Consider the following 14,504-nt stretch of genomic DNA (forward strand, 5'->3'; position numbering starts at 1 on the left):
ATCAGCTTTAATCTTTTGGTGTTCGAGGAAGATAAAAAGTTTCCTTTATTAGACTTAATCATAATTTTTGTTTCAGTTTGTGACACAGCATTCACGACTTAGTTCTATCACAAATTTAATTTAAAATTTTGAGTAAATTCAGTTAAAACTTCGACGCTTTACAAGAAATATAGCAGCTCAGAATGTTCGCCTCCAGTTTTTGATGCCATCCGCACGGTGAATAGGCTTGTTATAAAATACGTCGTGTTGTAAAGCAATAAGTAATAAAAATTGTTATCAAAAATATTTTTATGTTTTATTTACAGCCAATTATTATAAACTCTAATACTATAAACATTGAAGAAAAACGTTCTGGAGCTGGCAATCGTGGTTCTTACCGAGGTGGTAGAGGAGACCGTGGTGGAGGTGAGCGTGGTGGATTTAGAGGACCGCCTTCATCAAGAGGAGGAAGAGGTTCATATGGACAAAGAAAAAATACTGATGATATAAAATCTGATAAACTAAAAGAGCCTAGAGCTGCACAAGAACCTAGAGCTACGCGCGAGCAAAGACAACCACGGATTAAAAATTAAATAATTTTATGTACCGCGTCTTTTTAAATTTGTGTTTCAAAAACATATCTTGTTCTTTTTTAATTGCTGGGATTATTTAGTTTTTTATAAATCGTAATTAAAATGTGTGGAGCGATTTTATAAATTTTAAAAAGGGATCTGAAGGCTGATTTAAATAAAATTTACAGTCTATGAAATGTTATATTTTAATGTTGTGATTTTAAATGCATCATGTCATAGTTGACCTAAAGAAACATTTGTAATACTCTTGTGTATTTATGCGCGCGCATTTTATTTTACGATTTTAGTAAAAAGATAATATCAAATTAAAACTATTAAAACATAACATTTTTATTGAAAGTATGGCTGCAAAGCAAGCAACGTTAAAGCTTGTTCGTGAAATTCGCATTGCATTTGATCCATTTTCGAGTTCTGAAAATTTAACAGCAGTGAGGTATGAATTCTTTATTTTAGTGCAATTGTTTTGATTTAGGACTATATTATAATATTTATGACTTGAATTCATGACTGACATTTAACTGAATTTAAATAACAAAATGCTACAAATAATCAACTATTGCGTTTAAGAGCACTGTGCTTTGTCTGTTTTTACTAACTTTATTGGGAATAGACATTTTGCACGGTTGTCATATGGTCGTAGACGTTTCGTATTTTACTTCAAAGCATTTCATATTTTCTTAATTTTCGTAAACATCATCTATATTTAAGTCGGAAAATAATATTTATTCGAATTATTAGTAAAAAAAAATCAAAGTTTTATTATATTTATTTCCTATTTTCATTTTAATATGTTTTGGACATTTTTACATGATTTACTTTCATAATTATTTTTTTCGAAATTTATCTTAATATCGCAGTTTCTAAAAATTAATTTTTCATGAACAGATTAACTCCTAAAAATATTAACTACAGTTTTTAATATCTTAAATTCCCTGGTAATATGCATATATTTTATAGTTATTATTTAAATGGGAGTTAATCTATTTCTAAATAAAATACGCAGCACTAGTTAATTTATTATGAGTATTAATTTGTTTTACGACACTGGTACAAAATATCGCCTATTTTTTAACGTTATAACAGATTTTTTAAGGTACCTAAAAAAGACTAAAAATTAACGAATTTAAAAAATATGATTTTTAGTTTTAGTAAAAAAAAATTTTTCTTTTTTAAATCTTTTAAAATTACAAATGTCAAAAAAAGATAATAAGCAGATTAAATTCTCCTTTTTTAATTTTGCTTTTAAAATAAAGATATTTTTAACGTTTCGACCTGTTTAAGCAAATTTTTTTTAATTCGCCTTTAAATATATACATATGTTTCATTAAAAATAACCGATTGGCTAATTAAACAACCTTTCTTGAATCTAATATTTTTTTCCGTTACTATATGTTTAATGAATATTTACGTTGCGATACACAAAGACATTACTTCATTTGCATTTTACCTTTATATTTTTTACTTTTATTTCGGCATATTCAATTTTATTCTATGTAAACGACAATTGTTGATAACTTTAATTATTAGTTAATTTGTTTCATTCATTAATATCATCAGTAAAAGTATTTTACATAAATCGCATTTAGGCGTGCAGGAAGGTATATAATGTCATGCGTTGTAAAGTGTACGTTTTAAACATTCTTAAATTTAGGGAATTCTCGCGCCGAATTTCTTCTCGCAAATTACTCAAAACAAACCCAAAATTTAAGCTGGAAACACTCGTCTCATGTGATGCATCAAATCCAACAATTGAAGTCACTTTTGGTAATTTAATATTGTTTAAAAATTTTAAACTAATAAAAATTACCTAGGTACAATGAATAAGAAATCTGCCAAAATTAAAAATGTATCATGGGTGAATTTCTCTTTAAGAGTATATTCTTTTACTTTTTATCAATGCTGACGTATATAATATATGTACGAAGTGTTTTCACTATAATTAATATAATTCTAAATTGTTTTTATATAATGCATGTTTTTTATTATGAAGTAATTTTGTGTTGTAAAATTAAATATAAAAGTTTATTGTTTAAGGAAAATATACAATTCTTTTTGTTTTAGAAAGAACAATAAAAAACGGTAAAAAAAATTATATTATAAAAGTTTTCTACGATATATCATATGTTCAATATGATATAATTCTGTTCTGTTAGAATATTACATATTTAATGCAAATTTTATGTTATAAAATAAATAATAAACAATTATTGCTATAAAATAAATTATAGAAATTTAATGTTAAGGAAAATTGATTAAAAATGAAAAAAGAAATTGATATAAAAGTTTTTTCTGCATCTTGATGGATTTCTTTTAAACTTGGCACCACGCACACACGCATTTATATCATGGGCAGATCCAACATTTTTTCTTATTTGAGATAAGTATCTTCCAGATATGGGACAAACTCCAAACATTTATATGTTTATACTTATATAAAATAAGGATGCTTTGCAAAAAACTGCGATGATTGGAGCCTGGGAACAAGAAACCCTAAAATTTTGGCCTGAAAAAAACTGCTCCAAACGTGAGAGCAACAAGTTGATGAAATATTTTTCTTACTAATCTCAACTTTAGTTATATTCATCGACAAATTTTATAGTATAATCTCTCAGCGTTTAAAAATTATGATCATATAAAACTTAAATCCCCTTCAATTTGAGGGGTTTTCAAATTTTATATAGTCATAACTTCTAAATGTTAAGAGATTATTGTATGAAATTTAAAATTTATCGATGAATATAACTTAACTTAAGATTAGTAAGAAAAATATTTTATCAACTTGTTGGTCCCACGTTAGGGGCAGTTGTGGCCAAAATTTTAGTACTTTTTTGTTCCCAGGCTCCAACCTTTGCAATTTTTTGCAAAGCATCCTTATCTGAATGTTTTTCATTAATGCTTGTGTTAAGAAAGATATTTTTTTTATAGGGTAAATAGGGAAGTCTCTGGTATCTCAAACATCAAAATATGCTACATCCTTTTTATGTTGAAGACGTTAGTCTTCAACATAAAAATTTAAGTGCCATATTAACATTGGGGGGAGAGGGGAGATTAAATTCTTGTATATCTTATATGTTACAAAACTCCAAATTTATAGTTTAGTGTTTTTTTTTTTTTTTTTTTGTTGCTATTTTTTGAATGGGTATTGTTTTAGAAAGAAAAAAAAGTTAGATTAATAAGTGAGGTAGGAGTCATAATAAGCAGTGAGAACGTTTATTTGGCATTAGACAACTCTTAAATTTATTAAATATTTTATCATTGCTTTTAAACGATCTTGGCGTTAAGTAAGTCTGAATTTTCTCAATGTATAAACTTAAAGAAATTCACCCATTGATTGATTTGGCATAGTTTGGCACAGTTTGGCACCCGCAATATATTTTCATTATTGATTTGTTTTAGCAAACAAAGAGAAGATCAAACTTGACCCTGAACTTGTAGATTGTAAGGACCTTTACGCCAGTTTTATACGAGAATGTAGTAAAAGAGAATAACTGATAGAAAAACGTCTACAAAATCGATTTAAATGTATTGTCGTTAAGTTTCTCAGTTTTTTATACCACTTTTTAAAATTAAAATCTTTGGATAATAAAAATAATTTTCTAGCCATGAAATTGTTTTTGTTTTATTTGGTTGTTTTTAAAACTAATCGTAATTTAAAAATCAAAAACTCGGCTGTATTTAAAAAAATATTTAAGTGTGCTTTTATGAACAAAGCAATACATTTTTTATTTTTAGGTTTTCCTAAAAGAAGTTTATCATGGATTTTACATGATCAACTGTCATTTCGCTGGTAGAAATAATTATCTTATTATTAAGAAAAATATTAATAACAATTCTTTCATCTAATTTTATCACCGTTTCTATCCATGGGACAAGTTATAATTCGAAAATTCATTAAAATGATTTTAAAATATTCTTATTCTTAAGCTTTCGCATGTCGTTCATGTAAATCTTTTTTTTATTTATTTCTCTTCTCGTACGATAAAACAATCGTTGCAAAGGATGTGCAAATAATCTAAAAATAATAGTGAATATAAAGGACGCCTATAAAAATATTTGCCAAATAAGTATGATCAGGATTGTTTTTATCAATATTGTCACAACTCAAAAGTTCTTTGCAACATGTAAGGTAGGGCGGCGCTAGTTATCAAGTAAATTATCTCGAAAACTATGCATCGCTAGACAAAACATCTAACGGATAAAAAGTAATGGATTAGAATTAAAACGTTACGTGCAACAAGTGGTTGATGGACGGTGGTCGAGTGAGATGCGCAGCCTCTTTTATTTTTGAACAAAAAAATATAATTCTCTTTTCTTAGCTGGCTTTACTTCTTCAAGTGTTATACCCAATTATTTTACTTTCATTTAAAATTAGTCGCTTCTTTTTTTTAGCCCTACCGTTTCCCTATAACCTAACTCATGTCACCTTGTCTAGTTGAGCAGATTTGAAGGTAAAAAAACTCTAATATTAAACATAAAAAATTACTTAGTTAAATAAATGTTTTGAAAGTCCATTAAAGAATTACCCGAATTCCAGATAATGAATATGCATTAGTTCGTTTATTTTCAACTTGCTTTGCACAGCTGCTTAATTTATAACTTTAGCAGTTTGGTAAACTTTAGGCAATATCTTTATAAGCAGTTTTTTTTAAAGATGTATTTACAAAAAACGTTTACGTTTCTGCTTTGCTAATCAAGAACACACAAAATGTACAAAAATTGAATTTTATTTTTTTGCTAGGTGTTGAATATAATTCCTTATAATATTTTGCATCTGTGAAAAATGTAAAGAAATCATTATAAAAAATAATGCCAAACAGTGTAGCATTAATTCTCACTGACCGAATAGAAAACTTTTTAGCAAAACCCTTCTGACTTTAGGGTGTTCTTGATTGACAGTAGATCTCAAAAATTATCATTTGTGAAAAGATAAGAATAACTCAAGTCACCATAATCAGAAGCTTTAATCAAATAAGATATAACAGAGGTCGGCAAATTGTAGACCTTTGCTACATAATTTGTGGGTCCCAAGCCACCTAGCTGCATAATATACAAAGTAGTGTAGTTGTGGGCCTTTTAGTTGTTTTCCAGGCTGTAAAAATTATAAAGCCTCCTTATAAAATACTCCCTAACACCAGATCTTGTCATTTTAGACATAGTAAAAAAATAATTTTAATGCACTCTAGCACTTTAAGACTTCAAATAAGATCCTTATACTTAAAAGTTAAATCATGTTAAAAAATTACTCTACAAAAATAAAAACATTCGAAAAGCTCGTCAAAAATAATTAGAACATTCGAATTTGTTCAGATGAAGTAACTCAAACAACAATTTAATTAATTTAACGCTGTAAAAACTATTTCATATCAAATATAACAGTGGTAAAAGTTATCGTCTTTAGAATGTTTTTCGTACTTTTCTTGAATAAAAATACTACATTGTTTAGATTTTTTACGAAATAAGTATTATAAAAGAAATAGTCGGCAAATCTTTAATGCTTTAAATAACCGGTTTTTTAAGACGCAATATTTGGAAATTGAATAACCAAAAATTACTCGAGTATAACCAGTTATCGAGTTTGGATGCTTTACTCAGAAGTTGCAACTCTGATAAATACACACAATAACTTGTAAAGATATGCCAGGTAAACATGAAGCGAAGCGTAAATATGCACGTCAGTGGAATGAAAAATGGGAGCTGATTTATTTCTTCACTGAGGGACTAAGTAACAATGCTCTATGTTTAATATGTAATGAGACTGTTAGTGAACTGAAAGGAACCAAGCTTGAACGTCATTTCGTATCAAAACATGAATTGTACAGTACTAAATATCCTCTTGATTCAACAACCAGAAAAATAAAATACGACTCATTGAAAAGCTGTTTAGAAAAACATAAAAATTTGTTTCAACAAATGTCTAGCAGTGTTGATTGTGAAACTTGTGCCTCTAATATGGTGTCATGGATATTAGCAAAAAACCTGAAACCATTTACTGATGGTGAAATAATCAAAAAATGCATGATTGAAGCATCAAAATTTCTTTTCCCAAATGATGAAAAAATTCATGACAAATTTCAAAGTATACACTTATCCGCGCGTACAGTTACTCGAAAAATTGAGAAAATGGTTGTTAATGTTTATGAACAATTGTCAAACAATCTGTCAGAAGCTGAATTTGTGAGTATCGCTCTCGATGAGTCTAGTGACCTTGTCGGTAAAGCACAACTCTGTGTTTATGCACGTTTTATCACTACGAATTGTTGTTTATTTGAAGAACTGCTTGGAATTGAACCACTGGAAACAACTACAACTGGACAAGGCATTTATGACAAATTTTTCAAAATATTAAAAAATAGGAAAGTGCCTCTTCAAAAAATATCTTCAGTTGTCACAGATGGCGCTCCTGCTATGATTGGAAGAATTCGAGGAGTTGTTACTTTGCTGAGAAATAGTGGTGAGTTTCCTAACAAATTTATGTCATATCACTGTGTGATACACCAGGAAGCACTGTGCGCTAAAGTTGCGACAATTGATGATGTAATGACAGCTGTAGTAAAAACAATCAATCGTATACGTTTCAATGCACTCAAACGGCGTCAATTTCTTGCGCTAACGGAACAAAATGAAGATGCACATGGTGATCTTCTTCTTCATTCAGAGGTATATAGACAAAAAATAAATAATTTACCATTACAATCAAAAATAAATGTTTGTCTATTTTTTGCAGGTTAGGTGGCTATCAAGAGGAAATATTCTTAACAGATTTTGGGTGTGTTTGCCAAGTGTACTGCAGTTCATGTTAACTCAAAAATTTTCATTCATTACAATGTCTATTGAAGAGTTTAAGTGTAAACTGGCTTTCCTTTGCGACATCACAGCACAATTCAATGTTCTGAACAAGAGATTACAAGGCCGCCGTGTGCTGGTTTGTGATTTAATCAACCACATCACTGTGATGAAGACAAAACTTAATTTGTACAAAACTCAATTTGCATCTGGTAGTTGTACTCATTTTCCTACTTTAAATGAATGTCAACCATCAAGGGAAATGTTATCGTCATTTTCATTAATAGTGACTGCTCTGTATGATCAATTTGAAAACAGATTTAATGAATTTGAAGACTTAAAAAAGCATATGGTTTTTTTGTGTTATCCATTTGACTTTGATATGAATGATATTAGTATTCTAAAGGACTTTGAAGAAGCTGATATTTTAAAAGCAGAGGATGAACTAATTAACTTTCAATGTGACGACGAGTTGAGAAGAAAGGCACCAAAAAAAGATGAAGATGGCACTTTTGGTGAAAATTTAATTATTTTCTGGCATGCTGTCATGAAGGAACGTTTTCCAGTTCTTAAAAAACATGCAAATAGACTTATCTGTATGTATGGCACTAGTTACCAATGCGAACAAACATTCTCAGCCATGAAAATAATAAAAAATGTTTACAGAACAAGACTGACTGACACTCATTTTAATAACCTTGTGCTAGCTGCAACAACAAAATACTCACCAAATTTTTAATTGTGTTTTATCTGGTTTTTTTCTTAACTATGTATTTTGTATTGATACAATTATTAGTTCTATAATCTAATTCTATACTATATTCTGTTATATAGGTAATATAACCTATTTTATATATACTTTATTTATTGCTGTGTGCCGCAACTAAAACAAGAATTTTGCAAGTGGGCTCCTTTCGAAATATGGTGCCGACCACTGAGTTATAATGTCAGGAAATAAGAAGATGCGCATAATGGTTGTTGCATAATGCTATTTAAGTTTTTTTATACAGTTATTTTTCAATTGATTTCATAATGACTGACTGCAGGGGCGGATCCAGACCATATAGTAAGGTGGTCTTTTAGGGGGGCGATTTGTTTTTTGTTTGTTTTGGTGGATCCAGACCGTCTGGTAAAGGTCTGGGGAAGGGGAAGACGGTTTTAAAGGGAGGGGTGGGAATTCGCGTTTCCCAATTTTATTAAAATTTCAAATCATTTTAAACACCCTATTTCAATTAATTTCGTCTTTTTCAAACATGCTGTGTTAAATTTAAAAAAACGCAAAAAAAATAGTTATAAAATCTTAGAAGGGGAGGGTGGGCAATCGTTCCCGCAAAATATTCCACCTCGAGCTTATTAAGACCCTATTAAGCATTATTATTAAGCAGCCGTTTCAAAGTGACTAGAGTTCTGGCTCAGAACCCAAAGGTTAAATGCCGGCTCCAACCCAATTGGCGACTTTGTTAAGAAAGAAAACGTGAACTTCTTCAGCTGAAGTAGTTTCGTAACCATGATGGATAAGTGTAACCATTGCATTTTTTACGAAATATATCTTTTAGCTCTAATATCGCAACCGTAATGGTTTTACGTTTATAACTTGATCAGTAAGACAATTTCATTCTAATATTGTTTTTCAATTAGTAAGGATTTTTTCTTCTAGAAATAACCAACATATTCTGGTTTCTTTATTGTTAATCAGAGAGTAATAAAATCTTGTAATGGACCTTTTTAGTATATTAGCAAACTTCACTGAACAAGAACTTCCCTTTATTGATTTATAGAACATTTGTGTTCTGCTAGCTGAGCTCAGTTAACTAAATATTATGCCGGTTTTATTAATCGACTAAAAACTTAACTTATATTTCATTGTATACATGTATACAGTAATTATATGCAAAGATTGAGTTTGTTGAAAGTGTGTTGCTTTAAAATATGTTTTAAATCAGAACGAGAAACACTATAGGCAATGTAGTTAATTTCCGTTCAATTGAACGTTCAACTTAAGTTGAAAATTTTAACAGAAGAACTATCATACATACTATATCTTCATTCAACGAGGCATGATCATTAGGTATTTCTTATCGTTGCTGCAGCTGTTTGAACACATAAAGTAAACTTTTCGCACTATTGTTTCTTATTGCCGCGCGCGAAAATGATGGAAAAAAATAAATAAAGAAAATTGTTTAGAATAGATTATTTTAAAAAACAAATAAAGCGAATACAAGAAAAATATCGAAAATTTTGAATGAAAAGAGAAAAAGAAAAAAAAAACATAAAAAAAAAATAAATAAATAAAAAACACAGTTAAAAAAAATTGTTCGTAACAAATTCGAAAATGGAAAACAAAATTAAAAAATCACTATGTAAAAATGGTTTTATCAATTTATATTGTTTGCATTATTCATTTTGTTGTGTATTTCTGTCTATTAATTATACTGTCGTATATTTTTGTAGATGGCTTGTATTGTCGTGTATTATTATGGATGGTTTATACTGTCGTGAATATCTTTGTTTTGTTTATACTTTTGTGTATTTCTCTCCTTTTTTGGTGATGTTGTTGCTTATTATATTTGTTGTTATTATTCGAGTGTTTTTTTTTTTTTTTTAATTTCATCTTATATATTAATATTTGAATATACCCTTGCCTTTAAAAAGTCCCTCTTTTTACGGTCTTTAATACGGCCATTTTAAGTTTGATAAGACTCACCATTCAACTCAAGACTCATTGATCGAAAAGAGGAACTAGGTCGAAGTGATTAAAGCCAAAAACTTACTTATGTAATAATAGAAAATGCAGTATAAGAATTTATATCGAAATCATGATAATGAAAATTGTATTGAAAAACGAGAAAGGACTAAAATTTTGATTGCAAATTTGTGTATTACAATTTTAAAGTATAAATTTTTAATGGAGAGAATAACAAACAGTTTTCCTAAATTTTTTTTGAAAATTTAAAATAGTCTAGTGCATTTTTTCCTTTTAAATAGTTTTAAAACAGTTTTTATAATTGTGAAATAAATGGTTATTTTTCATGAAGTTTTGAAATTCTTTCGAAATAATTCTAGATTTTATGTTTCGATGTAAGTACTGATTTGCCAGTTTCGAAATAATTCTTAAGCAAAAATTTAAATTGATTTCGTTTCCTAAAATTTTCGATGTATTTCCACATTTTCGATACAGATCTTGATTGTTCCTTTCAAGCCATTTCTTTTTTTTGACTTCGATTTAGGTAATGCCCCTCTCCAGATCAAGGTATACGTGAGTTGCTACAGAAGCAGTTTTGTCAGAAATAGTGTGCGCTAAAGAGTTGTTAAGTTAAGTTAGATTACAACTGTCATACCCTTAATGTATTTTTTAAGTGCTTTACATAAATTAGCATCAGGTGTATGGTCTTTTTAATAAATATAGTAAAAGACATTCATTTAATTGAATAAAACTTTTACTGTTTCAGAAGTTATTTCTGATATTTTTAATAAAATATACAACATCAAAATGAAGCGAAAATTTTTGGGGGGTGCAAATTACAAATAAATTATCGACTTTTTAAAATAGAAAATAATAGAGGAATGGTTGTTACAAATAATAACTCTTGCAGTAAGTTCATATTCAGTTATAATTCAAAGTTAATAAAGTTTTATTTATTCAGCATTTGTTTTTTCAGTTGATAGTTGCATATGAGACGTTTTGTTTTTGGTTAATCCTTAAAAAGTAACAAATGCTTTCTAAAAAAAAAGGTTCTCAAAACTAAATAACACTTTTGTGAAATGTCTCAAAATCCCGACTAACCGACTATATTCCTAAACAAGTAAAATTAAAAAAGGAACTTAAAAAATGCTTTTATATGTTATTAAAACACAAATTTTGCAACCAATTTTTTCTGATATTACTATTTTATTAACATTCAGCTGTGTGCGTGTGTAAAAAAACAGCAAAAATTTAAGAAGAGGCAGGTCTCGAACCTCAGACATTCCGTTTACGCTTCTTGCTTATTTGGATAAAGTCAACGCTTTATCCAAATAATAAGCAAGACGCACGTGTATGTGGAAAACAAATATGATACTTATTCTTAAATTTATTCTTCTTTTTATATAAAAAAATTAACTAAATTAATTGACTTATAGCAAAACTAATTATTGAATATTGTATAGTCATCAAGCAAGAGTATGTATATGAAGTGACTCAAAAATTGATTGCAAGATTTGATGCTCACAGACAAACAGACAGAGACGAAGAGTTAATAAAAGCATTGGGAAAAAACTGAAAATCAACTATAATCCTAAAAAAACTTGAAAATTGCCTTCTTCAAGAACTAAATATCATCTAGCTAAAATACAAAATTCTTTTGATAATTGATTTCTCTTAAAAACAAACCAATTATTAACTGATAAGAACTCATAACTTTTTTTTGATTTTCAATTGTGTTCTGCCACTAAAATTTATTTACGAATTTCAACTTCTTTTTTAATAACGTAAGCTAAACAATTAATGGATGCTGACAGTTTAATTCGTGAGCTGGTGGCATAATGTCAAAAGTTCGTGCATTTTAAGATACCGAGAAGTATTGTCTTTATAAGTTTTCAGCTCCAAGATAAAAGTACAACAAGAAAATAAAAAAACCTATTGTTTTCAAACCTGATATATATATATGTACAGTATCGGACAAAACGAGTGCAACCAAATAATGCTAATTTAGTTCCTTTATATAAAAGTGCTGCATTTTTTCAATTTAGAGAAATAACTATGTAACTGTTTAGAGACAAAGTTCTTCAAGTTTTATTCATCACAAAGTTCATTATTTGTACACGAAAATTAATAAATTAATCAAAAGTATTTAAAAAGGATGCTATGACTCCAGACTCCTGAACTGTTTGCTGTGGTAGTATAGTTCGTTTCGTTTTTAAGACATGTAAAATTAGGAACACTTTTTAGCATTGTTCGATGTTGGTTGCAAATGTTTTGTCCAATACTGTATATATATATGTATATATACATATGTTATATATATATAATAATATAACATATATATATTATATATATATATAAACGAAACGAACTATACTACCACAGCAATCAGTTCAGGAGTCTGGAGTCATAGCATGCCATGACATGAGCAATCAGCTGACAGGTGACCGCACACAGGCAGAATTTCGTTGACAAGTGCCATTTTGCTGCGGATAAAACAAGTGCAACTTTTTTGGTTTGTTTCATTTTCTTAAGTCTGGTCCGTGTCAACGTCACGGAAGTTTTTTAATAATTAAAGGAAGTATCCAGAAGTTTTCAGAAGTTTCTAGAAGCATGCAGAAGCTTCCAGAATTTTCCAGAAGAAGCATCTGGAAGCATCCAGTAGCATCCAGAAATATCCAGAAACATTCAGAAGCATCCAGACGCATCTAGAAGCTTCCAAAAGCATCGAAAAGAAGCATCTAGAATCTTCCAGAATAGGTTCACACATGTTCATTTTACTATATAAGAGACATGTAAATCGACATGTAATTCACTATATAAGAGACATGTAAATCGACATGTAATTCACATGTAAAACAATCAGACGACGTGCTGTTGAAGCCGGATTGTTTTCTCGACGCCCTGCAAAGAAACCGCTGATTTCACTAAAAAACCAGAAAAAAAGACTCCTGCTTGCTACACCTCATATTGACTGGAATATGCAGAAATAACGAACTGTTCTGCTCAGTGATGAATCGAAGTTCAACATCATTGGGAGCGATGGCATTTGCCGTGTACGTCAACCGGCCGGAAAACGCCTCGATTTACGTTACTGCCATAAGACCGTGAAGCGGGGTAGAGGCAATGCAATGGTCTGGGGGTGTTTTTCTGCAAACTGTCTAGGTCCAATACATCGAAACGATGGAATAATGGACCATTTCATGTATAAAAACATCCTGAAAGATGTTATGTTACCTCATGCTGAGTGGAATATGCCAATAAAATGGGTTTTTCAGCAAGACAACGATCCGAAACACACTGCAAAAGTAGTCAAGCAGTGGTTTCAAGACAACCACCTATTGATGATGGATTGGCCGCCTCAATCTCTGGATCTCAACCCTATCGAGAACTTGTGGGAGATCGTCAACCGCAGAATTAATCGTGAAGGTGTTCGTTATAAGGATCAACTGTTTTAACAAATCCAAAAGGCCTGGGCAGCAATTCCACAAAGTTTCATTGATCACCTGATCGAATCTATGCCTCAAAGATGCAAGGCTGTGATCGACAACAAAGGATTCGCTACGAAATATTAATAGCGAAATACAGCTTGGTCAACATTTTGTCGAGTTGCACTTGTTTTGTCCAGAAGGAAATCAACTGTTTTTAATACTTTTGATTAATTTATTAATTTTCGTGTACAAATAATGAACTTTGGGATGAATAAAACTTGAAGAACTTTGTCTCTAAACAGTTACATAGTTATTTCTCTAAATTGAAAAAATGCAGCACTTTTATATAAAGAAACTAAATTAGCATTATTTGATTCCACTCGTTTTGTCCGATACTGTATATATATACACACATATATATATATACATATATATATATATATATATATATATATATATATATATATATATATATATATATACATATATATATATATATATATATATATATATATATATATATATATATATATATATATACATACATATATATATATATATACATACATATATATATATATATACATACATATATATATATATATATATATATATATATATATAGAGAGAGAGAGAGAGAGAGAGAGAGAGAGAGAGAGAGAGAGAGAGAGAGAGAGAGAGAGAGAGAGCCGTAAAGAGGGCAGTGCTAGCAATGCGATTGCACTAGGCAAAAGGGTACCAAAAGTCTGAAGGGACCAGGTTTGAAAATAAGTTTTTATTTTCAAATTTCAAAATATATTTCGCTGTTCATACAATTAAAAATGATAAAACACAAAGAAATGTTTTCAGATTAAAATAAACATTTTCATAGAATAAATAAAAAAGGATTTATATAAATTGACAGGGGCTCGAAGAAGATACAGATGACCGGAGTCAGCACAATCTTCTCATAAAAACCGCTACGTGGGCGACATAAAAGGAAATAAAATTGTTATAAAAATTATATACAACTCCGTTAAAGTCTGAAAAAATATATAA

General features: G+C 29.4%; 2 protein-coding genes across 3 annotated transcripts in view; both read left to right on the top strand.

Moving 5' to 3' along the window:
* LOC100211718 (ras GTPase-activating protein-binding protein 1) overlaps positions 1-617 on the top strand; it is a 44,467-nt gene extending 43,850 nt beyond the window's left edge. For both annotated transcript variants that reach the window (XM_065812281.1, XM_065812282.1), the window contains one exon: positions 306-617. In XM_065812281.1, the coding sequence (XP_065668353.1) occupies positions 306-572 (267 nt within the window). In that variant the 3' untranslated portion in view covers positions 573-617. The remainder of the gene's footprint in view (positions 1-305) is intronic.
* A 5,589-nt stretch (positions 618-6,206) lies between these two features.
* LOC136087967 (general transcription factor II-I repeat domain-containing protein 2-like) lies at positions 6,207-8,094 on the top strand. Its single transcript, XM_065811602.1, has 2 exons — positions 6,207-7,229; positions 7,297-8,094. The coding sequence occupies exons 1-2, from the start codon at positions 6,207-6,209 to the stop codon at positions 8,092-8,094; spliced, it is 1,821 nt and encodes a 606-aa protein (XP_065667674.1).
* The last annotated feature ends 6,410 nt before the right edge of the window (positions 8,095-14,504 follow it).

Source organism: Hydra vulgaris, chromosome 12, assembly GCF_038396675.1.
Source record: "Hydra vulgaris chromosome 12, alternate assembly HydraT2T_AEP".
Classification (NCBI taxonomy): domain Eukaryota; kingdom Metazoa; phylum Cnidaria; class Hydrozoa; order Anthoathecata; family Hydridae; genus Hydra; species Hydra vulgaris.